This window comes from Eucyclogobius newberryi, unplaced genomic scaffold, assembly GCF_026437365.1.
Source record: "Eucyclogobius newberryi isolate DKJ021-1_F unplaced genomic scaffold, fEucNew1.0.hap1 SCAF_22, whole genome shotgun sequence".
Taxonomy (NCBI): domain Eukaryota; kingdom Metazoa; phylum Chordata; class Actinopteri; order Gobiiformes; family Gobiidae; genus Eucyclogobius; species Eucyclogobius newberryi.
Window position 1 is genome coordinate 24,831,697 of NW_027315857.1, and position 27,702 is coordinate 24,859,398.

General features: G+C 45.2%; 2 protein-coding genes across 2 annotated transcripts; one reads left to right on the forward strand and one right to left on the reverse strand.

The window, feature by feature from the left end:
- Nucleotides 1-303: 303 nt before the first annotated feature.
- Nucleotides 304-3,290, reverse strand: ift46 (intraflagellar transport 46 homolog (Chlamydomonas)). The gene is made up of 4 exons (XM_072458838.1): nucleotides 2,954-3,290; nucleotides 1,994-2,177; nucleotides 1,195-1,449; nucleotides 304-948 (listed from the first exon to the last, which is right to left on the reverse strand). The coding sequence occupies exons 1-4, from the start codon at nucleotides 3,184-3,186 to the stop codon at nucleotides 589-591; spliced, it is 1,032 nt and encodes a 343-aa protein (XP_072314939.1). The 5' UTR covers nucleotides 3,187-3,290; the 3' UTR covers nucleotides 304-588.
- Nucleotides 3,291-4,973: 1,683 nt separating this feature from the next.
- supt16h (SPT16 homolog, facilitates chromatin remodeling subunit) lies at nucleotides 4,974-27,298 on the forward strand. Its single transcript, XM_072458799.1, has 24 exons — nucleotides 4,974-5,157; nucleotides 6,143-6,235; nucleotides 7,270-7,440; nucleotides 8,143-8,295; nucleotides 9,058-9,204; nucleotides 9,952-10,103; nucleotides 11,307-11,479; nucleotides 12,474-12,564; nucleotides 12,639-12,712; nucleotides 13,656-13,768; nucleotides 14,561-14,626; nucleotides 14,714-14,812; nucleotides 17,715-17,830; nucleotides 18,563-18,716; nucleotides 19,317-19,444; nucleotides 20,106-20,368; nucleotides 21,017-21,135; nucleotides 21,566-21,804; nucleotides 22,331-22,406; nucleotides 22,746-22,915; nucleotides 23,093-23,222; nucleotides 25,474-25,597; nucleotides 25,689-25,763; nucleotides 26,966-27,298. The coding sequence occupies exons 1-24, from the start codon at nucleotides 5,092-5,094 to the stop codon at nucleotides 27,070-27,072; spliced, it is 3,099 nt and encodes a 1,032-aa protein (XP_072314900.1). The 5' UTR covers nucleotides 4,974-5,091; the 3' UTR covers nucleotides 27,073-27,298.
- The last annotated feature ends 404 nt before the right edge of the window (nucleotides 27,299-27,702 follow it).

The following is a 27,702-nucleotide window of genomic DNA, read 5'->3' on the forward strand; positions in this document are numbered from 1 at the left end:
CTTGTATTTGCCGACGACGAGGCTCGACGCGGCCGGCGAACGGGAAAAAATCTCAAATTTAAATATACAAATGTGAAACTTGTGCTGTCGTTTCCTCACATAAATGTAAGAAGAAAATGTATTACAAATTTTCCATCGTGTCATGTTTTCATTCAAAATAAGCTGTTGATGTGGAAAAATGGCGGACATTTGGGACGTTCGGACACAAGACGTTTGAAACACATTCAAAGCTTTAATAACAGAAAAAACATCTTGATACATCACGACAGTTTGAAATTGTGTAACGATTTATCCATTTGTTAAAATTTAAAACCACTTTGGTGCAAAAAAGACTAGCGGTTTGGTCCTGGTCCAGGTCAAAACGCTGAGAATTTAATTTATTACAATAAACTGTCACATTTATGAACAAAAGGGAAACAACTTTTCCTCATTGTCTTTGTTTAGTCCTGGTTTTAGTCATAGTTTGTGACTGATACAGACCAGGAACTGCCTTTGTTATAGTCCTGGGTTAGTCCAGGTTTGGTCTAGGTTTGACGTGGTCATTGTGCAAGTGTGAACGCATCCTTAGTCCTGGTTCGGTCCCCGGTCCTAGTTCCTGTGCGTAAAGTGCTGCGAGTCCCTGAACTCCAGGTAAACCGTGAAGAGCTGGTGCAGCGCCTGGACGCGCGTGGCCTCGCCGTGCACCGGGATGTCCAGCAGGGGGCAGACCAGGTCCACGTAGCGGTCCAGGCTCAGGTCCAGGTCGGCGGTCGGGAGCCGCACCCGCCCCAGCAGCTCCTCCAGCTCCGGCGGCCACTCCTGCAGCAGCGCGTCCACGTCGGGCATGGCTCTGGAGAAGTGCACGGTGGGCGCGGCCTTGGAGCGGTGCAGCGCCGCGATGCTCTCCACCCAGCGCTCCACCGGGCGCGGGTTCGACTCCGGGCTCGCCACGCTCGTCACCTTCTGCGCCTGGACACGGGACGGAACACGCAAGTCACCACACAGGACAGAACACGCTAGTCACACGGGACAGAACGCCACACATGGTCCCGAGTCTCCAGTCCCGAGTCTCCAGTCCCGAGTCTCCAGTCCCGAGTCTCCAGTCCCGAGTCTCCAGTCCCGAGTCTCCAGTCCCGAGTCTCCAGTCCCGAGTCTCCAGTCCCGAGTCTCCAGTCCCGAGTCTCCAGTCCCGAGTCTCCAGTCCCGGCCCCGTACCTGTATCTGTCCGTGTTGCTTGCTCTCCTCGCTCAGCCACAGCGTCAGGACGGTGGGGTCGGTCTGTTTGACGCTGGGCTCGTCCAGGACCATTAGGCCCAGGCCGTCCTCTCGCCCGTCGGGTCGCGGGACCTTGAGGAAGGCGTCGATGTCGCCCACGGCCGGGATGAAGTCCGGGATGAACGGCTTCAGGACGTGCTCCAGCTCCACGGTCTGCGGCGTGTAGCGAGTGATGTACTGGAACAGCTCCTTACCCTGAGTCACACGGACATGTAGAGCTCTAACCACACGGACATGTAGAGCTCTAACCACACGGACATGTAGAGCTCTAACCACACGGACATGTAGAGCTCTAACCACACGGACATGTAGAGCTCTAACCACACGGACATGTAGAGCTCTAACCACACGGACATGTAGAGCTCTAACCACACGGACATGTAGAGCTCTAACCACACGGACATGTAGAGCTCTAACCACACGGACATGTAGAGCTCTAACCACACGGACATGTAGAGCTCTAACCACACGGACATGTAGAGCTCTAACCACACGGAGAGCTTTTAGAGCTTTCACAACAGCTTAAAGTCGCTCCGATACCAAACTATTCTTCTTACATTCATGCAGGTTAACTACAGAAGTCTTAACTCTCTAAATATTAGAGTTCTTCCTCTTCACCTGCACCGTCTTAAGGCGCGGCTATTCAACACGGGGCCAGGGGGCCAAACCGGGCCCCTGGAGCTCCCTCAGGTAGACCCGCCCTGTCTGAAGTGCGTGTACGGTGGTGCGTGTGAATGACCTCGGAGCTGACGGGCAGGTTGGCGTAGTCGTTGGGGTCGTACGCTCCCTCGGGGGTTTTGGGCCGGTCTTCCTCTTCGTCGTCCTCGCTCTCCTCCTCTTCCTCCTCAGACTCCTCCTCTTCCTCCTCCTCATCGTCGTCGTCGGGGCTCAGTCTGGTCTCAGGACTCAGCCGGGTCCTGGGGCTGGGGTCACAACATTAGCATAAACCCATGTGACCTCATCTGACCACGCCTTCTGTTATCTTCAAGACTGAAATAAAGGTTTGAGTTGGAATTGAGTGGATTTTTTGGTGTAATCTAACTTTTTGCAGTGGATTTTTAAAGGCGTACTTGTAATCGAGTACAGTTTTAGTCGTGTAATTGTATTTAGTCGCACGTAAAATCACAGTTTGTCGAGAGAACGGCTCAAGTCGTCCTAAATCGCAGCCGTCTCAGCGCTTTTCTAAAAGTACAAACTCACAAAACGTGGTCCAGAGCTCGGAGACTACGCGATTATCGCCGCTTAAAACAACTTAATTCTGCTTTAAACTATTTAATTAATCAAGTTTTGTACAAAAGTTTGATCTGAAATTATACCGAAACTATGTTAAAGTAACTGGAAACTAGTACCGTATTTTCCGGACTATAAGTCACACCTTTTTTTTTTTTAAGTTTTGGCTTGGGTGCGACTTACACTTATATTTATACTATATACTTATACTCCGGAGCAACTTATTTGTGATATTATTTGTTATTTTCACACTTGCAACCGCATTTCATACTCCAGTGCGACTTATATATGTTTTTTTCTTCTCCATCACGGGGCTACACACACACACACACACACACACACACACACACACACACACACACACACACACACACACACACACACACACACACACACACACACACACACACACACACACACACACACACACACACACACACACACACACACACACACACGGGGGTCGTACTTGTTGCCCGGCGGGTCCTTGCTCCGCTGCGGCCGCTCCTCGTCGCTGCTGCTGCCGCCCGCGGTCATCCTCAGGCCCCGGACAGCCCGGCCCCTCTGCGCCCCGGACAGCGGCTGCGTGGCCCGGGGCGGGGGGCTGTAGACGCTGGCCACCTCCTGGTCCTCGTCCGGCAGCTCCACGCTCTCGTCGTAGTGCTGGTTCTTCACCAGCACGTGGCGGGACCGGGCGCTCATCTGCCCCCGCGACGGAACCGACACGGGGCTAACGAACACACACACGGGGCTAACGAACACACACACGGGGCTAACGAACACACACACGGGGCTAACAAACACACACACGGGGCTAACGAACACACACACGGGGCTAACGAACACACACACGGGGCTAACGAACACACACACGGGGCTAACGAACACACACACGGGGCTAACAAACACACACACGGGGCTAACGAACACACACACGGGGCTAACGAACACACACACGGGGCTAACAAACACACACACGGGGCTAACAACAAACACACAAGGGGCTAACAAACACACACACAAGGGGCTAACAAACACACACACACGGGGCTAACAACAAACACACACACGGGGCTAACGAACACACACACGGGGCTAACAACACACACACACGGGGCTAACAACAAACACACACACACACGGGGCTAACAACAAACACACACACGGGGCTAACGAACACACACACGGGGCTAACAAACACACTCACGGGGCTAACAAACACACACACGGGGCTAACAACAAACACACTCACGGGGCTAACAACAAACACACACGGGGCTAACAAACACACTCACGGGGCTAACAAATGTCAACGTTCACCGGAGAAACGCGGTCAATCTCAGTTTCCCTGGATTCGTACGCGATGCGGGGCGTTCACCGCGTGTTTGCGGTGGTCTCTGTCACATCTGGCGCCTCTTTTTGCGGCCTGGAATGAATAAAAACGCGTCTTTTTTTTGTCCAATGCTAACCAAGCTAACCGAGTAGCGACCAAGCTGCGATTCGGTATCCTAGCAACGACGGGGCGGCCACATCCGGTTTATTTTATGATTGTGATGTCATTAATAAGATAAGATAAGATAATCCTTTATTGTCCACACATGGGGAAATTTCATTGATATAATTAAAGGTTTACGTTTATTTGGAATTATGAAATTAAATAAAAAATAAACTAAAAAATAACCTTTTATTTTTCGAAATGTTGATTTTGTTACTAGCATAAAATTGTTTACATAAATAATTGTCAACCTTTTTACCCAACAAATACGAACATAATTTAAAGTCTATTATCAAGTACAATAAACAAATTTTATACATCATCCCAAAATAGTCTTTTTTTTAAAAATTTATTTATTTTTTGACACAAACAAAAACTGGCCACATCTCGTCCCAGCTCAGACGCGATCTCGCGAGAGTGACGCGCGCGAGAACTGCTCGGTGACGATGGCGGGAAATCACACCGTGGCGGGAAACCGCAGCGTCTCCGGGGAACGGCAGAGGGCGCTCACACAAAATGCGCAGTAAACAAATCAACACTATCAGATATTCATCGAAAACATGAATTTGCATTTATTTTTCACCAACAACGTAACGATTAAGTGAAATATATATGTTCAATGTTGATTGATTTTTTTTAATTTTTTTTTGTAATTATGTTTATGTAAAATGATAGGTTAAAAAAAAGCGAAAGGGGAAGGAAGAGACGCCACTGGAGGCGGAGGGAAAACCGCTGCTTAATTATAACGCACACAAAACCGTGGCCCCGCGCGTTCTTTGCGTTTATTAGCATGCACAATAGTTATTTTATTGAAGTAATTTAAAGCTTTTAGAGGGGTCGTTTGATCGGATTTTACATGCACGCGGCGGGTGGAAGCGGATAGAGTATTATTAGAATATTATTAGAGTATTATTATCATTATTATCCTCCTATATCGAGGCTGCGGGTCGCGTCTTGCCCGTTGTTGCCGCGGCCGCAGGACCCGCAGCACAGGCGCGTGTGCGTGTGGGGGGGGAACGATAAAGCACCGGAGCCGGAGGAGAAGCGCTGAAGCCCGGGGAGCTGCAGGAGGAGGCACCGCCGGGGTCTGAAGCCGCGAGCACCGCTGCGCCATGGCGGTAAACCTGGACAAAGAAGCCTACTACCGCCGGATAAAGCGCCTGTACAGCAACTGGAAGGTACGAACCGCCCGGGGCCCGACGCGGTTCGACTTTTCGCCCCGACAACGTGTCTCTCCGTCCCGGCAGGGAGAGACCCGTGTGCGCGGCGCTACGTTAGCCGCATTTTTTTAAATTTTTCCCGGGGCGACACGTTCCGTTCTACGCCGCTGTTTACTCCACATTATTTCACCCACAATAAAATATTAAATCTACATTGTCCTCGGCGTATTCTATAATTCATAAAACGTTGATGTTTTTGTGTGTTTTTAGCTTTGTTTTCTCTGAACGTCTCGGCGCTACCGCATGTTAGCATCCGCCGTTAGCATCGCTTAGCCTGCATTTTTAGCCTGCCAAGTTGGTTCTTTCCGCTCTTTTAGAACCAAACGGGACGGTTTATTCGCGGCCACAATATCCCCACGACTAACCCACATTGTTTTAAACCCTTGTCCATTCAGCCGCTTCACCCGTTCGGCAGTAATGGCGCTTTTGCTAACGGTTTATGATGATGATGCTAGCGCGCTAACTAGCATCGGAATAATACAGGCAGCGTCCCCCCCGTAGCATGTGCAGCTTCCCGGGTGTCTGGAAGTGACTTTCTTCAGTATTTACAAAGATTAAAGGGCTTCTCGGCAAACGCTGAGGCCTACATGAAATTGTAAAAGATGTCAATACAATGATTTTAAGTTTGGGTTTAATTTCTACAGAACTTTGACGGCCAGACAATACGTAATATAGTGTTACTCGTTGTATTAGGCCTCTGTAAAGATGACAGAGTTGTCTGTAGCGTAATTAGCATATTCATAATTCATTTTTTTGTATTTTTATTAATTTAGCATTCCTCTTTTTGAGTGCAGTGGATTTCAGTGATTTTTATTTTTTTTTTCTAACATGTTGAAATATTGTTTAACATTATCCTTGTTTCTCATCACGCTGAAACCCGTAGTGAAAGCTTGTTCGATTATTCGTTGTATTGTAATAACATGTCCTTTTTTTCTTTTTACAGAAAGGTGAAGATGAATTCGGCAAAGTGGACGCCATCGTGGTGTCCGTCGGCGTGGATGAGGAAATCGTGTATGCCAAATCCACCGCCATCCAGGTAATGGCGTTATAGACATTTGAGTTTCGGCGAATCTTCACCGTATAATCTTCGAAGTTTCGGAAGTACCGTATTTTCCGGACTATAAGTCGCACCTTTTTTCATAGTTTTGGCCGGGGTGCAACTTAGATGTGATATTATTTGTTATGTTCACACTTGCAACCGCATTTCATACTCCAGTGCGACTTATATGTTTTTTTTCTTCTCTATTATGCATTTTTTGGCTAGTGCGACTTATACTCCCGAAAATACAGTACTTATTGCGACGGCCTGAAGCAAATTTAAGTTGTTTCAGTTCGATCTAGACTCCGGCAAATTATGTTTACGCCACGTTAACTGAAGTTTATTATTCAGAAAGTTTAGTTTTATTAAGCCGATCAGACACTAGAGCGAGGCTGATCTGTTAGAGACCGGCAATGAAAGAAATGCAAGCATTTCAATGTGTTTGTGGTGTTAATAATCGTGAATAAACGTTTAATTTAATAACATTTTGGAGTTGCACGATGTGACTTTTTACCATCTGATTCCTAAACGTCCCATGTTGCTTTTCAGAACTTAAAAAAACTAAATTTAAAAGCTTTTGTGTTGCTTATTAGTATAAAAGTCTGTTAGTTTACAATATATTTACAGTTTTTTTATTTTCATAACGAATGGTTAAGGTTTTTTTATTTCATAATTATTATTTATTCATTATCATGTAACTGTTTTACTTGATTATTTTATATTTTTTGGAATATTTTTAGTCTTCTATTTCCTTTAGCCACTATTTATTGTTTTGTATTATTAACTTTTAGGGTCTTTCTCATTTCATTGTATTTTAACACCGCATTTATGATTTTGAAAAGAATATTAAGAGTATAAAATCGTGTCATTTATTTCCTTTCCATGATGTCAGACTCATAACTTTGATTCGTTTGCGGGTTATTTAGCAGCCAACGTCGTTTTATAATTGTACAAGTTTGTTCTGCATGTCATGTTTACTGCTGCATGATGGGAAATGGAAGAGGAGTTAAAAATGTTGTTTGTTTCTTCAGACTTGGCTGTTCGGCTACGAGCTGACCGACACCATCATGGTGTTCTGCGAGTCCAAGATCATTTTCCTCGCCAGCAAAAAGAAGGTGGATTTCCTCAAACAGGTGGCCGTCACCAAGGGCAACGAGAACGCCAACGGGGTCCCGCCTATCACGCTCCTCACCCGGGAGAAGGTACGGCGCCGCGTTTAGACCCAAGCGTCGGCGAGCGCTTTGACGCAACCGAAAGCTCAAACTTTGAAAGCGTTTTTTTGTTTGGAATATTTGTATTTAACGCTCATCCAAAAGTGTTTAATTGTGTTAGATATTGTAATTTATGACGGTCCCTAATGATTATCTCAAACGTGATCTTTTAAATTTTGTCAATGAGTTTGGCTATAAACTTATTTAAAGTTTTATTTAAAGCACATTTTGGGCTTTTCCTGAATAGTATTTAGGATGGTTTTTGATTTATTGTAAGACCACATGTTAATATTAAAGATTCTAATATTTTTATGTTAATGGGCTCATGATGTCTTAAAAAAATGTGTTTATTATAAATCTGGTATTAAAATTGTATCTCGTCTTTTCCTTACTATCCTTATTTACTATCGTGACACTAATGCCAATTTTCAACCTCCTAAATAAACAAAACGTACCAAAAATGTTAACAAATATCAAAAAAGTGTATTTTTCCTACATTTTGAACATGGAACCAGTTGTCTTTTTGATAACTCAAAGTGTCAGTAATTACTTAAGATGAACATAAACAACGAGCAAACGCAGCACTACATTTAATACGTTTGTTGTCAAGCTAATTCCTTGGCGATCGTAGAAAACGGGTCAAAGGTCGTCGTCGCGCACTCACGGCCGGTTGTTTTTTTTTGTGTTTTTCAGAATGAAAGCAACAAGGCCAACTTCGACAAGATGATCGAGGCCATCAAAGGCAGCAAGGAAGGCAAATCGGTGGGAGTGTTCATTAAGGACAAGTTCCCGGGAGAGTACATGAAGGGCTGGAACGACACGCTGTCCGCCGATGGGCTGCAGAAGGTACTGCGCAAGGGTCGCTTTGTTCAGGGGCGGCAGCTAACGACCACTATTTTATCACTTTTTTTTAACAGTTTTAACCAAATAAAGGTTGAAATATAGCGACTGGAGACTTCTAGATGGAGAATATGTACAAATTAAGTGAATTGTTTGTCTTAGTTGTATTTGACCGCCCTAATCTGGACTAGACTGACCAAGATCATCTTTTGTAGTTAATTCATTGTTGCAGCCCCATTTTTAATCTGAAGTTCTAAGTCTGTTTTTTCTTTTTATATTTAAGTTTTTTTGGGTTATATGCATTTTTGATCGGACCTCTCTTAACGGTGATCAGAACTGACCTTCTGTCGGTTAAATCGGTCATTCTGGAACGACACCAAGCCCACCGCTGTTGTGATTTTGGGGCGTTCGAAAGACGAACCGAATTGAACTGAACAAAGTCAATTTCTTTTGCTACAATAATACTGCATGCGTCACGCTGACTTGCGTTCTACGGCAGCGTAACGAGGGAAATGTATGAAAACTACATGGATTTCCGTCAAAAACTGTAGTTTGTCCGGATGAATATGAATGTTGAAGTCACCAACGCGTCCTTATGATTCCTCTTACCAAGTCGCACGTTGTTTTGCCTTGGTATTGACAGATTTTATGTTTTAACTAAAGCTTTGAGATATTCCCAAGCAGCATATTTATGTCATACTACTTCTAAAGTTAAGTAGTTAAAGTATTTTGTATGTACGACGTTCTAAAAAGCGGTGGTGTTTCCAGGTGGACATCAGCGCTGTGATCGCCTACACGATGGCGGTGAAGGAGGACCAGGAGCTCAACCTCATGAAGAAGGCGGCAGCCATCACCAGCGAAGTCTACTCCAAGTTCTTCAAGGAGCGCGTCATGGAGATCGTGGACGCGGACGAGGTGACGAGCCGACGCTAATGCTAGCATCGCAAACGTTTAAAGGGTCTGTCTTCACTGGAGCTTCTGTCGATCCACAGTTCAGAACATCTTTCGGACTGGAAATGTCGGGGGTGGGGGGAATTGGATCCTTAAAAAGATAGCGGTTTTGCGTCCAATCTAACTTCTCAAACCGATGATAAAACGTCCTCGTGAACTGGTAAAAAGTCGGTGTGTCGTATTCGATGCTTTTTAGTCGTACGTGTTTCGCCGCAACGTCATCAAAACCACATTTAAAAACGCACACACTGGTTTGTCCAAGGTAATTACTATGTCCATATAAAAACAAAAATGGAGATTTACATAATTCCCTTCAACACGTATATGTATTCAACGCACACTTGATACACTTTTTGACAGTATTTACTCGCCGCATCAGAATGTGGTTTATCGTCAATGAGCATGATTCAAAAGCTAGGAACTTGCTTTGGTATTAACAATAAAGAATAATAGTAGCAACATGTATATCAAAAAAGACAAGCATAAAGATATATTTACACACACAAAAACATAAAATGGCTCATTTTGTTTTTGCTCTGGACCAAAATCATGTGAAAGTCGCACTAAAACGCCCAACGTCTGTAAATCCATGTCGTCGATGCTTTACCCGTAACCGCACGACGTTTCGCACTAAACGGCGTTCTTTCAGAGGCACTTGCTACGTTTGCTGCCCCGCCCGTCTCTGAACGCGCTCTCCGTTTGCTCCATCAGAAAGTGCGACACAGTAAGCTGGCGGAGTCGGTGGAGAAGGCGATCGAGGAGAAGAAGTACCTGGGAGGAGCCGACCCGTCCACCGTGGAGATGTGTTACCCGCCCATTATCCAGAGCGGCGGGAACTACAGCCTCAAGTTCAGCGTTGTCAGGTACGGCTCCGCCCTGTCGCCACCTGTTGCCACGCCCGCTGCACCGTTTAAAGCGACGCCATTTCCAAAGTTGAAACCGCACCGCAAAACATTCTTCACGGAGAGTACGGACACGCTTTTTTGCCGTACATTGTGATATTCTAGCAAAAGGAACTACATTTCCATGGAAACGAGCAGTCGAGAGTCAATTTTGTGGAAATGCAAAAGCCCTTTCAGACTGAATATGTTCAGACGCACACCAACATCTAATCATCACATTCTTCTACCTATTATTTAAAAGATGAGGTGCAAATTGCAGAATCTGACGATCACATTCTGCAAAATCTGATGCAAGTTCTGTATTTTCCGGAGTATAAGTCGCACCAGCCAAAAAATGCATAATAGAGAAGAAAAAAACAAAAGTCGCACTGAAGTATGAAATGCGGTTGCAAATGTGAAAAGAATAATATCAGATATAAGTCGATCCGGAGTATAAGTTGCACCCCGGCCAAAACTATGAAAAAAGGTGCGACTTATAGTCCAGAAAATACCGTTATCTGATTTGTTTCTGACGTGCGAAAAGGGGCAAACTAAGACAAAAATGAAAGGGAAACATGTTACTCCAAAACGTTGTCAATTTACTGGTATGTCACCGGGATGGTTCTGGATGGTCGATTGTCTTGTGCCGTAAACGCACAAGCCAAAATCACCTCTGATTATTGGGTGGATCTGATTATTAATTCACATTTTTATGTCTACGTAAATGGACTGAAAAATCGGCTATTGCCGTTCATTTGACTAGAAATGTGCCTTAGTCAACGAGTTATTTTATTTGGATTATAGAACTTTATATTGGACAACATCAGAAAGTTTAAGGTATGAAGTGAGTCGGCTGAAGATTTGATATTTTGGGGTATTTATATGTAAAAGACAGAAAAACTGTTGAATCAAGAGTTTAATTTGCCTGTTTTTTTTTTTAAGTCTTCATCATATAAACGTGTAGAAAAAATGACTACAGTATGTGCAGAAAAAGGACACTATGAACCTTCGCAATCTTCTGAGTGCAGTTTTGGTCAGATTTGGAGTGATCCCTTATCGTTTTGGCATGGAGTTCCTTCAGTTGACTTTACATCTCGATTTCCACAAACCGCTGTTTTACATCGAGCCCTTGTTCAGGTTTTTGAGACTACTATCATCCTTTTTGTCTTCTGTTGGGCTTCACAGTGACAAGAATCACATTCATTTCGGGGCGATCACGTGCGCAATGGGAATCCGGTACAAGTCCTACTGCTCGAACCTGGTCCGGACCCTGATGGTCGACCCGACGCAGGAAATGCAGGACAACTACAACTTCCTGCTGCAGGTGGAGGAGGAGCTGCTGAAGGAGCTTAAACACGGTGCGTTCGCGGGGCTGTTCGCACAGAGAGCGTGGTGTAGAAACGGGAGAAAGTGATGCAGATCGTTTTGAATTTCAGCCGCTGTCATTGGACAAAAATTTTGTTCACGCTTGTATTTAATAATCAGCATTTTGTTGTTGCCTTAGCATTTGAGAAAAAGAAAAACGACCAGAAATGAGGTCAGGAAAAGCATGTAAAACGTTTGTAAATGGTGGAATTTAGCATTGATTGGTGCCCCACAAATTCTGAACACTCTACTTAAAGGTATTCCTGTCTGTACCAATTTAGTTAATGTAGAAAAGTCAAATCTGTTTTCCTCCAGTAGAGAACAGTAAAGGCATCTCTTAAGGTTGTGCTGCCTGCAAAGGTTAAGAGGATCATTTGAGTTTCAGCCAGTGTCCCATGAGAAAAGTTTTTTCAGGCTTGTACTAAGTAATCATTTTGGTGTTTCCTGGGCAGTTGAGAAAGCAAAACGGTGATCAAAACTATGATAAATGAGAGTGGGAAAATCATTTAATACATCTGTAACATATGTAAATGGTGGAATTTAGTAGTGATTGGTGCCCCGCAAATTAACCCGCACATTTTTAAAGGCGCTGACTAGACACAATTTAGTTAATGTAAAAAAAGTTAAAATTGGTTCAGCTCCACTAGAGATCTCTTAGGTTTGTGCTGCCTGCATCTAATTTTAGAGCAATTTATTCTCCAAAGCAGGATATGCACTATTGGCATGCTAGCTATTTGCTATCGTGACTGTCTAAAATTTCAGCATTTCATCTGGTGGTGGAACAAGGCATCATATTATTTTTCACTCCATATTTAACACATTTAGGAGAGGGTTTGGGAATTAGGTTCATGTTTAGCAATCGTTTATATATTCTTTCAAATTCAGGATTAATTTGTGGCTCGGTTTGTGACGGCAAAACTCTGCTCTGGGCTCTGAAAGTTTTTCTTTTGTCCTTGTGCTTGTCTTGACCCTTTTTACTTGTTTCAGGAGTGAAGATCAGCGACGCCTCGAACGCCGTGTTTGAATACGTGAAGAAAGAGAAGCCGAACCTCGCATCGAAACTTACCAAAAATCTGGGGTGCGTCTCGAGTCACTTTGTCTGTTTAGTTCATTAATGACGTGTCCCATTGACGTGTTCGCTTGGTTTCGTAGATTCGCGATGGGCATCGAGTTCCGAGAAGGTTCCCTGGTTCTGAACGCTAAAAACCAGTACAAACTAAAGCGAGGTGAGGTCTTATTCTTTAACCGTTCCTGTACTTGTTTTTAGCTTAATTTAGGCTTGTTTCATTCATCCCGTTTGTCAGTCCTCTCCTTCTGAGCCTCGGAAAACACTCCATTTCAAATTTCTCAGATTTGTGACGTCAAATGTATGAAATCTGGACATATGTAACTCAAATCGCCTTCATCACAACTCTGTGCCTACATTAGCACGTCGGGGCAAGCTAGCTTTGGTTTATTTCCCCACCGTAATTCCCTCTGCTGCCAGTAGATGGAGTGCGAACACCGAATCCTGAGAAGGGAACGCTGTACTGACATGAAAGACGTGCTTATTCTAAGTTCTTGAACATGAGACGCCAAAGTTAAAGGTTCAATGGCATGTTTTAAAGGGCAAAAACAAGACAAATTATGCAGAATGTGTCCTTTTTATTCATATATATTTTAATGTAATCTAATTTATTGCACTATATTTTGATTCATGCACATTTGTGTCATACCGTTTTCAGTTTATTGTGACCTCGTGTGCAGATAAACTGAAATATATGATTTAATTCCAAAAAATAACCTTCAATTTCAATAAAACCTTCAAGTATAAGTACAAAGACATGCATGTGTTAAAGTGTTATGGTAAAATTGGCAACTCTAAATTGGCCCTATGGACAGGTGTTGAAAATGAGCATTTTCTGCTATATACACTTAAAACATTGCATCTGGTTCGTCCAATGTATATGCTATGTCCTTAAATAAATAAAATAAAGAGAATGTGGTATACATTTGCTCATGATTAACTGTAGTTTTCCCTCATGCGTTCAGTCTGTCTCAATGTCCGCATACATCGCCCCATTTCTGTTGCGTAACGTGAGAAATAAACAAAACAAATGCTGATCAAACGTCGCCGCCGCCCGGAACCGTGTATATGTGATTGGTGGAAGTAACTTTGGTGTGCGGCAGGGATGGTGCTGAACATCAGTCTGGGCTTCACCGACCTGTTGAACAAAGAAGGAAAGAAGGACGAGGACAAGAAGTACGCCCTGTTCATCGGGGACACCGTCCAGATCAACGAGGTGAGAAGCCACACTCCAGCGCCAAAAGTGCTTTTAGCTCTATAGGATCATCGAACTGTTAACTTTGTACATTGAGCCTTTTAAAAAACACTTAAATGATAAAGTAAAGGTTCTCTAAAATTATATGTAGATAGCATAACTCTAAACAGATTTAACTTTATTACATGAACTAAATTGGGCCCAGCGCCTTCAAAAATACCTTCAGATCAAGTGTTAATCTGTGGGGCACCAATCACTACTAAATTCCACCATTTACAGACGTTTTAATTGCTTTTCCTGCCCTCATTTATGGTACTTTTGATCGTTTTGCAAAAATTGTTAGTTGCCGCTCTAGTCACTATCCATTCTAGTTCTTATAACTCTATTGACCTAAAATAATCAACTGACTCTTCTTTCTTTATGCATTATCATCTGCAATTATTATTATGATTGTATTTACTTTTATTGCTTTTACAATGTTAAATGCCTGGATCCAGCAGTTTTAGTCGCTGCTTACTTGTTTGTACCAGCAGGTGGAGCCCTTGTGCTTTCTGTTGGTATTAAATTCATCAATACGCTATATTTACCAAGAATTTGATTTCCAAAATTTCCAAAACGTGTAAAATGGTGGACTTAATGCTGGATTTATTTTTTGTTTTCCTTTTTTACTTGAAAATATAACATATTTTAGTATTCAACTAGTCATACGATTATTATTTGAGAACGGTGACTGAATGATTTTATTTTTTTTCTGTTGTACTATTTACGATTAATTGATTTGTATTTAAACATTGCACTTTGTTTCCCTCACAGGAAGAAGCAGCCTTAGTTCTTACGCCTGTGAAGAAAAAGATTAAAAACGTGGGAATTTTCTTAAAGGTGAGTTTTTGTACCCGGCTGAATATTTGAATGAGTATCTAATGTATAGGGCTGTTTTTAATTCCTAATTGTGTGACATTTTCCCAGAACGACGACGAGGATGAAGAGGAAGAGGACGGCGACGACGCAGAGGAGCTCTTGGGCAAAGGCGCTCGGAGTGCAGCGCTGCTCGCCGACAGGACCAGGGTGAGTCCGGACCCCCGAACCTGACATCAGGCCCCCCCCCAAAGGTGACATCAGGCCCCCCCCCCCCCCCGAACAGGACATCAGGCCCCCTCGAACGTGACGTCAGACCCCCTAGACCCCCTCCCGAACGTCGCGATGTCAGACCCCCTCCCAAACGCAATGTCGTCAGACCCCTGAACGTGACATCAGAACCCCCCCTACTAGTATTTTTTTATTTCAAAATGTTACTAGTAAATTGTTACGGTTCTAATATATATATATATATATATATATTTTTTTTTTTTTTTTTTTATTTAAATTTAATGGCAGTCAATAGATTATTTTTGTTTTTTTGTCCTCGCTCAAACCTGAACGTTGAATATCGTAAATGTACACCTCAAATATGTCAAACAAATGCAAATTTAATTCACAATAATCAAACAGGATTTATCAAAAACATGACAAACCCAAGGCAACATTAGATCTTTACACATAATTAATAACACAATATTTAAACAACAGAACAAAGCTGTAATCATTAGTTTTGACTTAGAGGAAGCCTTTGGTTCTGTTTATTTAATGTGCTAGACAAATTTCAAATAAGTCTTGATAATAAAGAAAATTGAGGCCCTTTACGATTGTCCAACATCCAGAATGAAAATGACTCTGGAAAGAGGAGTACGGCAGGGCTGTGCTTCGTCCTCCCCTTTTGTTTGCTTCGTTTTTGAATGTCTAAATACACTGGGCAGGTGGTTCCAAATACATATATTTCTAATTCACATTTACAAAAGTGCAGTGCCCACACCTTTGCTCCTGGACGATGCTGTTCTTGTCTCAATGAGCCTGTATTTAAACGCCTCATTAACAGAGTGCTGTGTGTGTTTGTGTCTCAGCTCGTGGGGAAGGTAAGTACGACCGCTCGTCGCTTTCACTCGCATCAGCTTCAGTCTCGTCTCGTCACCACTGAAGAAAACTGTCTTTTAAACCCCAAAGTCCACTGGATGAGTGACAGTTCAAACCCGAGGGTAGAGTGCGCCGGGATAGGAAAGGGCAATGTCGTGCGTAGGGTTTATAACACATAAAAAAAACATAAATAAGTCTCACTGGAGTATAAGTCGCATCTTTGGGGGAAATGTATTTGATCAAATCCAGGACCAAGAACAGACATTTCATCTTGTTTATAATGCAGTTTAAAATAATAACAGATGAGAGAACATGGTGAATAGGTGTACGTGTGCTAACGCTAACACCTTCAGCTACATGACGTATGCTAACGCTAACACCTTCAGCTACATGAGGCACAGACAGAACTGTGGTAAGTGTCTGGTATATTAACGTAACATATGAACAGTTATTCAGATAACTATAGCATAAAGAACATGCTAACAAGTTTAGCAAAGCATCAGTTTTACCCCAAATCACTAAATCCACTGAATTCTTCTTCCTCTGTGTCATTTCTAAACAACTCTACAAACTCCAGAGTTCAAACTCCAGACTTCTTCTGCGTCGCTTAAGAGCCTAGAGCGCCCAATGACATGACGCGCACAGCAGAATCCGCCCGTATACACTTCTGTTCGTTCTTAAAAAAAATACTTGCGCCGCTCCGTGTCGTGCGACATCCGCTCGACCACTGCACGTCATCGAGTTCGAATCTGGCTCTCGGCGGTTTGCCGCGGTGTCCTTCCCCAGTCTCATCCCCATTCCACGCCATACCGTCCTGTCGAATAAAGACTATGGGCCAGAAAGTCCTGAAAGAAATAATCCTCTCGATACAGGCAGAAGTCTACTTAATGTCGTAGCAACAGTCAGTCTGTGAACGTTTCCGTGTCTTACGTCAGTGATTGGAAAGTGGCTGGTGCTGATGTGGATGAGACTGATGTACTGACAGATCACAAAATGCACAAAATGGAAAGGTAGTTTTTTTTTTTTGGGGGGGGGGGGGGACTCTTTTTTTTCTTTGTTTTGTTTCTCTCGAGACCCGGGTTGTATCGTTGTCTTGTTGCATCCCTAAAAGTTCTGAACTGGCTCTTTGAATTAGAGCTGAAAAAAGCGACCGTCGCCGTTGTCAATCCGGTCGTACTCCGCTTTTTTCGTCGCCGCGGAAAACCGTTGGTGGTACAGATTCCAGTCGCGGCGCAGTGACGGGCCCGACCTCAGACCCAGCGGAGGGCGCTGTGGAGTTTCACACATCCAGTGGAGTTTGGGTTTAACACTTTGTGTCTGACTCCATCCAAACGCATGACCGTGGCTGATCCATCGCTGTCCAATGTGACCTTTTATTTGTAAAATACAGTCAATAAAATGCTTTTCCATCAACGAGGCGCTACAAAAAAAACGCTCACCAGTGATTGTTGTGACCAACGACGATAAGTTCTGTCCAATTTGCTCTGTTCAAGTCCGAGATTTCAGCAATTTACGGCTTTTTTTTATTATATTTGCAAAATATTAAAATGCAAAGGTCTACAAAATTAACACAGCTGTTTTTACTTTGTTTAACATAGACTTAACAGCTATTTCGTGTTGCAGAGAATCTTTTTTATTTGAATGTCAACTACATAAATGTTCTTTTTTAAAATTAGTGTAAAATAAATTTGAAAAACATTGACTGATTCTCTGGTAAAATTATTTTAAAAAATTGGCAGAAATGTTCATGATTTCAAATTGTTTTAAAGTGTTGCTACAATTGTGCGTTATATTTTTTCCACGATGAAATGTATAAAGCTCTGAAAGTCGTAATGCAATTTTAATAATTTCTCCCTGTATTTGTCTGGCAGTGCCTTCATAGTCCACCAGGGGGAGCTAAACCTCCGGCCCTGATATTTCTTTTTGCTGTTTATGGAAATGCACCTTTATTAACTTCATCTGTTAACTGTAGAAAAGGGCACAAATGATTGAAACGCTTCTGTTTCTGTCCAAAACGCAGAGCGAGATGACGGCGGAGGAAAAGCGACGAGCGCATCAGAAAGAACTGGCCAACAGTTTAAACGAAGAGGCCAAACGGAGACTGACGGAGCAGAAAGGAGGGCAGCAGATCCAGAAGTGAGTCCAGTCCGAGAGTCCAGTCCGATCGCAAACGTGTTTGTCAAATGTCTCGTTAGAGTTTCAAGCGCTGCAAGAACAATTCAAACCTGAAAGTGCTAAAATATCAGTTTATACCGTTTTTGTTTGGGAGATTACGCTGCGAGTTTGTTTTGAATTGGCTCTTTTGGGAATCTGACTCTGTTCGTCCGTTATCTCTTCTGAAAAAAAAATCAAAATGTATTAATATCCCCAGATGAATATTTTATGTTTCAAAAATATATATAATTTATTAATATACCAAGATGTATATTCTATAAGCAATTTTATGTATTAAAAAATCATAATATATTATCACAAGATGAATATTTTATAGCCAATTTTATTCATTCATTTCTTTTAAACATAGCATTTAAACTTCCTTTGGTGTGTATAATAGGGCGGCAACTGAGAATTATTTTAGTAGTCGACTAGTCAAACAATTATTATATACGTATTTTACATTGAGACTTTTTACATTTTTAAATAAAAGTTTAAACTTTGGCTGGAGGCTCCTGGAAAGAGATTTAAGCGTGAAACCAGAAATGGTTGATTCTTTTTTTTTAGCATTTGGAGGTTTTGGAGTCTGAATAGTCCAGATAACAATGACCACAATCAAAATACGACCATTATACTATTATTACATTGAATTATCCAGATTCTTTGGCCTGTGAAAGTCGCGACATCATTCATCCTCCCTCCTTCTTCCACTAGGGCCCGGAAGTCGAATGTTTCGTACAAGAATGTGTCGCAGATGCCCAGGGAGAAGGACATCAGGGACATGAAGATTTATATCGACAAAAAGTACGAGACGGTCGTGATGCCGGTGTTCGGGATCGCGACGCCGTTCCACATCGCCACCATCAAGGTCCGACCTGCCGTCCGCTTCTTTAAAAACGGATCGCACGCTTATTTATCACCCAAAACACATTCACAATATGTATTTTGAGGCTTTTGAAACGTCATTCTCCGGGGCTGGGACAATACACTCTTATTTTATGTACCGTATTTTCCGGAGTATAAGTCGCACCAGCCAAAAAAATGCATAAGAAGAACATATAAGTTACACTGGAGTATGAAATGCGGTTACAAGTGTGAAAATAACAAATAATATCACACATAATGCGCTCCGGAGTATAAGTATAAGTCTCACCCCGGCCAAAACTATGACTTATAGTCCAGAAAATACGGTCATTTTAGTTTATTGATCAATAAACTATCACTTGATACTGATATTTCTTTTACACCTTTTAATTGAATCCATGCAAGAGTGACATGTTTATTGATATGTTTACTGCCATACTGTGGAACATTACGAGTAAAACATTATCTCCATGGAGACGAGCAGGTGGCGGAACCCTCCGTGTCGACGCTCACCGAGTTAAACATGAACAATGTCATGAAATGCGACTGAAAACCATTATAATAATTGGTTTTCTTTCCTCGTCTGCTTTTGTTTTTGCCGCAGAACATCAGTATGTCAGTAGAGGGCGACTACACGTACCTGAGGATCAACTTCTACGTCCCGGGCAGCTCTCTGGGACGACAAGAAGGAAACATCTTCCCGAACCCCGACGCCACGTTCGTCAAAGAAATGTGAGTTCGACCAGGAAACCAGAAAACGCTTTGAGACGTAAAGGCCTCATTCATCAATAACTCGTTCCGCCTGATTTATCACATCCACGAGCGCCAAAACTCCCGCCTCCTGCATTTGTACTTGTGATTGTAGAGGATTTTAACGGACCCACGTGCCACGGTTAAATTATAAGATTTTGTTTTTCGTAGTCTCGTCTCGCTTTGTAACAGACGATACGCACTTTCCTTGGCGTATCGTCGCCGCGCATCAAAATCCAAAGCAAAAATAATGATTCCCTTCCCAAGCACTCGTTAATTTTTGGCAAAAAACAAAAAAAATTTCGTGGTGTCCATCGGACGCCCGTCGATCCCAACGCCGTGCACAGACCTGACTCTGGAGGCGTGTCGGGTGTAGTGGCCAAAACGACACACCCACTTCACAATATCACACGGCGCCAGGATTGAATGAGGTCCTCGATGTCCCCGTCTCCATGTCGACTTGTTCTGCGTAAAAAAAGTGTCTAGCTCTGTTCATAAATGCTTCTGGAGACTAAAATATTCATACTAAAAATCTCGATCACGCCGTTTAAAATGTTGACGCTCCCGTTTTTCGACTCGCAAATCTGACCGCCATCTCAACCCGACCGGGCGTGTCCCCTCTTGTCGTTTCCCCCCCCCCCAGTACATACCGGGCGTCCAACCTCAAGGCTCCCGGCGAACTCTCGGTGCCCTCCACGAACCTCCAGAACGCCTTTCGCATCATAAAGGAGGTGCAGAAGCGCTACAAGACCCGGGAAGCAGAGGAGAAGGAGAAGGAGGGCATCGTCAAGCAGGACTCGCTCGTCATCAACCTGAACCGGAGCAACCCCAAACTCAAAGACCTCTACATCCGACCCAACATCGCCCAGAAGAGGATGCAGGGCTCGCTCGAGGCGCACACCAACGGTAAATGCAGCACGACCAGGCCCAGGTACCGTATTTTCCGGAGTACAAGTCGCACTGGAGTATAAATCGCATTTTTAGGGGAAATGTATTTGATAAAATCCAAGACCAAGAACAGACATTTGACCTTGAAATGCAGTTTAAAATAACGGATGAGAGAACGTGGTGAATAGGTGTACGTGTGCTAACGCTAACACCTTCAGCTACATGACGCATGCTAACGCTAACACCTTCAGCTACATGAGGCACAGACAGAACTGTGGTAAGTGTCTGGTATGTTAACGTAACATATGAACAGTTATTCAGATAACTATAGCATAAAGAACATGCTAACAAGTTTAGCAAAGCATCAGTTTTACCCCAAATCACTAAATCCACTGAATTCTTCTTCCTCTGTGTCACTTCAAAACAACTCCAGAGGAAGAGGAAGTGCAGATTCTTCTTCTGCGTCGCTTAGAGCCCAGAGCGCCCTCTTGCAGTTGCCAGTGTGAAAATAACAAATAATATCACATATAAGTTGCTCTTGAGCCAAAACTATGAAAAAAGGTGCAACTTATAATCCGGAAAATACGGTACTGTAGCGTTGAGAAGGGGCCACAATCCTCCACCGTTGAACCGACTCAAGCTTCTCGCGCTTTGTCCTGTGCGCAGGTTTCAGATTCACGTCGGTTCGCGGGGACAAGGTGGACATTTTGTACAACAACATCAAACACGCCATTTTCCAGCCGTGCGACGGAGAAATGATCATCGTGCTGCACTTCCACCTCAAAGTGAGTTTTTTTTTTTTTTTTTTTTTTTAACTAAAACGTTTAAGTCTGAAGTTTGCAGTTGGGTTTAGAACGCAAGTCGCAAATTTGATATTTTTGAACAATCGTTCATTTGTGGGTCAATATGTGCTTTTTCCTTTTCACCAGTGGGGAAGTTTTTGCTATTATTCAGCACTACAACTGTTTAATAAATAATTTCTGACTCATAGATACAAACGAACAGCTTAAGTTTTTCATTCTATTTCAGTGTGATTATTGCTGCTCATCTAGAAGCCTTAACTCACCATATTTCAAACTTTTATTCAGTTAAAGTATCCAAACGGTCTCTATGTGCAATAGAAATAATCGCCGCCCGTTCAATCGCCAAGCTGACCATTCTCCACCTTTAACGTCGCTGCGTTCCCTCCCTCGCTCTCTCCCTCGCTCTGTCCAGAACGCCATCATGTTCGGGAAGCGCCGGCACACGGACGTCCAGTTCTACACGGAGGTGGGCGAGATCACGACGGACCTGGGCAAGCACCAGCACATGCACGACCGCGACGACCTCTACGCCGAGCAGATGGAGCGTGAGATGAGGCACAAGCTCAAGTCCGCCTTCAAGAACTTCATCGAGAAGGTGGAGACGCTCACCAAGGAGGAGCTGGAGTTCGAGGTGCCCTTCAGAGACCTGGGGTAAGCGCCAGCGCCCCCCCTGGTGGCGACGCGGCTAGGGCCCGAGGGCTTCCCCCGGCACGCCCGCGAAGCCGCTGTCGTTGATATTGCTGCGTTCAAAAAAAGCATATTTATGGTCCTTGGTGTTATTTTAGCCTTCGTTGTGCTCTACTGCCCCCTGCTGTCTGCGAAGTTGCTCCTGTGCCGCCGCTGAGCCTCTGCAGTTATAAATGTGCTGTTATGCTAATGTTGCTAGCGCCGCATGAAGCACGTTGACAAAAAAGTTGTTTCTTGCCGACGTAATGACAAAGTTTGGGTTAATTACGGCGACTTTATTGGATTAATATTTTTGGTTGATTCGAGCACTTTTCTGGCTTTTCTTTTTTACGGATCCACGAGGTCCGAGTTCTGACCTCCGAGGACAAGCTAGCTTTATCCTCACTTTAGATGTTATGTCGGCGCTAAAAAAGGACAAAAAAAAAACAGAAAACTGCAGGTAAAACTAATCAATTATTGAAACCATGAAACGTGTGTCATCCATTTCCAGATTCCAGGGCGCCCCCTACAGGAGCACGTGCATGCTGCAGCCCACGTCGAGTTCTCTGGTCAACGTCACAGAGTGGGTGAGTTACCAAACGTCACACTTTGCCTTTCATCATTGTGACACCTTTTGACACGCTTTTGGAAAATTAAACTGTTAAAAAATAACTGTAACTTGTCGTCCTCTTCCCTCCCCTCACTGTCGTCCTCTTCCCTCCCCTCACTGTCGTCCTTTTCCCTCCCCTCGCTGTCTCCCCCTGTCGTCGTCGTCCTCTTCCCCCTGTCGTCGTCGTCCTCTTCCCCCTGTCGTCGTCCTCTTCCCCCTGTCGTCGTCCTCTTCCCCCTGTCGTGTCGTCGTCCTCTTCCCCCTGTCGTGTCGTCGTCCTCTTCCCCCTGTCGTCGTACTCTTCCCCCTGGCGCAGCCTCCGTTCGCGGTGACCCTGGACGAGGTGGAGCTGGTGCATTTCGAGCGCGTGCAGTTCCACCTGAAAAACTTCGACGTGGTGATCGTGTACAAGGACTACAGCAAGAAGGTCACCATGATCAACGCCGTGCCCGTCAACTCGCTCGACCCCATCAAGGAGTGGCTCAAGTACGTTCCGTTCACGGGCTACATTTGAAACGCGTCCGGGAGCGTTTGAGAGATGACTGAATGCTGTGCTTGTATTTACCCGGTTTTCATGGACAAAATGCAGATGTTCTGACCTGGTTTGTGGTTCGTGTCACTGTAAACGGATGAATTACGACACCTTTTATTCCTTCTTTTTAGCTCCTGTGACATAAAGTACACGGAGGGAGTGCAGTCCCTGAACTGGACCAAGATCATGAAGACTATCGTGGACGACCCAGAGGGATTCTTCGAACAGGGCGGGTGGTCCTTCCTCGACCCGGAGAGCGAGGTACGGAGCAGGACTCAATCGTTTCTGCACAAATACAACTCGGGTCTTACTTTTTACGATTGATTGAGGGTTCGTTCAGGTTCATGGTATTTTGGGGGACGGGACTTAACTAGTTCTCGCGTCATCTCGTTGAAATGGCCGAGACGAGATGTCAACACAATTTATGATGGATTAATGAATCGATGCGGTTTTATTGTTGCCGTCATTGTAGAATTTTCCTCTTTCCCCTGTCGTCCTCTTCCTCCCCCTGTCGTCCTCTTCCCCCTGTCGTCGTCGTCCTCTCTCCCCTCGCTGTCGTCGTTCTCTCTCCCCTCGCTGTCGTCGTCCTCTCTCCCCTCGCTGTCGTCGTCCCTCTCTTCTCCCCTCGCTGCTGTCGTCGTCCCTCTCTTCTCCCCTCGCTGTCGTCGTCCCTCTCTTCTCCCCTCGCTGCTGTCGTCGTCCCTCTCTTCTCCCCTCGCTGTCGTCGTCCCTCTCTTCTCCCCTCGCTGCTGTCGTCGTCCCTCTCTTCTCCCCTCGCTGTCGTCGTCCCTCTCTTCTCCCCTCGCTGCTGTCGTCGTCCCTCTCTTCTCCCCTCGCTGCTGTCGTCGTCCCTCTCTTCTCCCCTCGCTGCTGTCGTCGTCCCTCTCTTCTCCCCTCGCTGCTGTCGTCGTCCCTCTCTTCTCCCCTCGCTGCTGTCGTCGTCCCTCTCTTCTCCCCTCGCTGCTGTCGTCGTCCCTCTCTTCTCCCCTCGCTGCTGTCGTCGTCCCTCTCTTCTCCCCTCGCTGCTGTCGTCGTCCCTCTCTTCTCCCCTCGCTGCTGTCGTCGTCCCTCTCTTCTCCCCTCGCTGCTGTCGTCGTCCCTCTCTTCTCCCCTCGCTGCTGTCGTCGTCCCTCTCTTCTCCCCTCGCTGCTGTCGTCGTCCCTCTCTTCTCCCCTCGCTGCTGTCGTCGTCCCTCTCTTCTCCCCTCGCTGCTGTCGTCGTCCCTCTCTTCTCCCCTCGCTGCTGTCGTCGTCCCTCTCTTCTCCCCTCGCTGCTGTCGTCGTCCCTCTCTTCTCCCCTCGCTGCTGTCGTCGTCCCTCTCTTCTCCCCTCGCTGCTGTCGTCGTCCCTCTCTTCTCCCCTCGCTGCTGTCGTCGTCCCTCTCTTCTCCCCTCGCTGCTGTCGTCGTCCCTCTCTTCTCCCCTCGCTGCTGTCGTCGTCCCTCTCTTCTCCCCTCGCTGCTGTCGTCGTCCCTCTCTTCTCCCCTCGCTGCTGTCGTCGTCCCTCTCTTCTCCCCTCGCTGCTGTCGTCGTCCCTCTCTTCTCCCCTCGCTGCTGTCGTCGTCCCTCTCTTCTCCCCTCGCTGTCGTCGTCGTCCCTCTCTTCTCCCCTCGCTGATGTCGTCGTCCCTCTCTTCTCCCCTCGCTGCTGTCGTCGTCCCTCTCTTCTCCCCTCGCTGCTGTCGTCGTCCCTCTCTTCTCCCCTCGCTGCTGTCGTCGTCCCTCTCTTCTCCCCTCGCTGCTGTCGTCGTCCCTCTCTTCTCCCCTCGCTGCTGTCGTCGTCCCTCTCTTCTCCCCTCGCTGCTGTCGTCGTCCCTCTCTTCTCCCCTCGCTGCTGTCGTCGTCCCTCTCTTCTCCCCTCGCTGCTGTCGTCGTCCTCTTCCCCTACTCCTGTCGTCCTTGATTGAGGGTTCAGGTTTATGGTATTTTGGGGGACGGGACTTGAGTCTCATCTCGTTGAAATGGCCGAGACGAGATGTCGACACGATTAACGGATCGGTGCGGTTTTATTCTTGCCGTCCTTGTAGAACTGCTGGTGGAAATGCAGCGTTTTCCCGATCTGAACCAGTCAAAACGTGACGCACAAAGAACCCTCTGTGTCCTGGATGTCTCTGTGTGAGCTCATTCCTCCGCGTCTGGCTCTGCTTCCTGCTAGAGCGCCGCCTACAGGCCGTTAAGCCCGTCAAATGTATAAATTGGCCGCTTCGTCGTACAGTCCGCCGGACAGTTTTAGTTGTAGTTTTGTTTACGTAATGGGTCAATTAGGCTAAAATGATGGTCATACGTTCACACACTCGTGCAAGGAATTATTTTATATCCCAGATTAATCCATTCTGTTTATTTATTTGTGAAAACTATTTGTAAACCTTTAACTTAAAATATATTTTTGCGCCTTTCTATGGATATGAAACTCAAAGTATCTGCAAATATCGGTCCTCGGCAGCGAGCCAAATATCGGCATCCATGTCCATCTTCACTGGACTAAACGTGCGTAAACTGTTCCTGTCCCTCACAGGGCAGTGCGGCGGAGGAGGAGTCGGAGTCCGAGATGGACGAGACGTTTAACCCCTCGGCCGATGAGGAGGAGGAGGAGGACGAAGACAGTGATGAGGACTACAGCTCCGAGAGCGAGAACTCTGGTAACGCATCGCCGCCGTTTCCTTTCGCTTTTGATCTGTCGGAGCAAAGCCGCTTTTTCTAATGCGCTCATGTCCCCCTCCTGCCCTCCAGATTACAGCGCGTCGTTGGGCAGCGAAGAGGAGAGCGGGAAAGACTGGGACGAACTCGAGGAAGAGGCCAGAAAAGGTAAGGATGGTTCTTTTTTACATCCACCAGCACCAGGTAAAGGAATAATAGAGGAAGGAAACTCGCTGCTATGCTAGGAACGAGTCAGAACGAGGCTGCAGGTGTGCAGTAGGACGCAGGGAATGATTGACATGTGGTAGAACTACTCGGCTGTCCACGCCACCAGGAAATGAGACGCGCCAAAAATCCTCTATTTTTCCTTTAAAGGTTGTACTCTGCCAGCTCTAAACTGTCACTGTTTGGCTTCTAAACGTGCACGGATCCTAACGAGGACAGAATTGTGGCTAGAATTCAACTCTAAATTGGGACTCGTGCGCCTTGGTCCGTTTTTAAAATAAAGACTTTAAGACACATGTGCTGCCGCTGCGTCTTGGAGAACGCCCGGTCTGATACGTCCAGGAAGGCGGCATAAGGTGATGAGGGAAACGCCAAATTCGCATAAACGCTAGACTCTCTTCAGGTAGAAACTCCTTTTTAGTGGCACAAACGTTAAACCCTTGTGAGCTACAGGACAAAGACTAACTGATCGGATTGTGTTCGTCCCAAATCCTCCAGAAAAGCGGCGCTAAACAAACTGAAGCTAAAAACCGTAAACATGTGCCGACTATACATGCGTTCGCACATCCCGGAACTTGTACAGTAGCAACCCGAGTCCGCCATTTTGAAAAGGGCACAACAGCGCGTCTACTACATACGAAATCCAGGACATATGAGGCCAAAATGTCAAAAACCTGCATTCTGTTAGGACATCGCGCTGTTGTCAGACCAAGGAATGAGAGCTTTGTCGTGTACCTTAGTTTGCCGTTATCGTCTAAAGAATCAAAGTATTCGTAGCTCATTATGCAGTAGAAAAGGAGGTAGTCGTGTTTTTTTTTTAATATATATTGCGTGACCCTTTCAAAATGGCCGCTATGGGGGAAGCCCCAGATGTATGATGTCACCGCGAACGCATGTATAACCCACACGCTCCGTCTAGTCTTCATCAGAGGAGGAACTCGCGGGTCAAATGTGTAAAAAGAGACTTCAGCGCTCTTTCTTTTCAACTGCAGCGACGCGATTCTTTAGTTTGGGTTTCGCACCGTTATTCAAGAGTGACGAAGAGTGGACGGAAGATCGAAAAGGAACTAAAATGGCGTTTGTGAGGGTGATGTCTTTCTCATAAGTTTGTGGCACTAAATCGCGACTGTTTGTGTCCTCCGCAGCCGACAAAGAGAGCCAGTACGAGGACGAAGACCAACAGAAGGTCAACAGAAAGAGGAAGCACCGCTCCACTCCGGCCCCTCCCCCCAGCAAAAAGAAACGACGATAAAAACACAAAAAACATGCTTTTTCTCTTCTCTTTTTACTCGTCACAAACTGCCAAACTTCCCCCTCCCGTTGTCGCCGCGGCGCTCCCCATCGTTGCCGCGGCGCTCCCCGTTGTCGCCGCGGCGCGCGTCTCGTGTGCGAAAGGGTTTTTATTGCAGACATTGTTACGTTTCTGTTGAATATACGCTCCTTGGAATTGAAATTGTAACGAAACAAAAGGACATATCGTGACCGTGTTCGATGCGCGCGGCTCCTCCCCTCGCGCCGCTTTTGTCAGACCGTCGTTTCCTCTGAAGATCGGCGTTTTGAGTTTGTTTTTGTTTTTTAAAATGGGGTTTGTACGCCGCACACGGGCTCGCGCCGCAGCACTTCTCCGGTTCCCTTTTTCATTCTGAGTAGTTTTTTTTTTTCTTTTTTCGTCGTCGTTTAAATTCTGTTTTTGTTTCTGTAATAAAATTGAATTACATTGTACTTGATTGTAGATGTGTGATTTGTTTGAACTTGATCGGAAAATATGGTATTTATAATCTCACTAAATCCGGAGTATAAATTGCACCAGCTAAAAAATGCGTAATAAAGAAGAAAAAACACAGTCAAATTTTTTGGTGAAATTTACTTGATAAAATCCAAG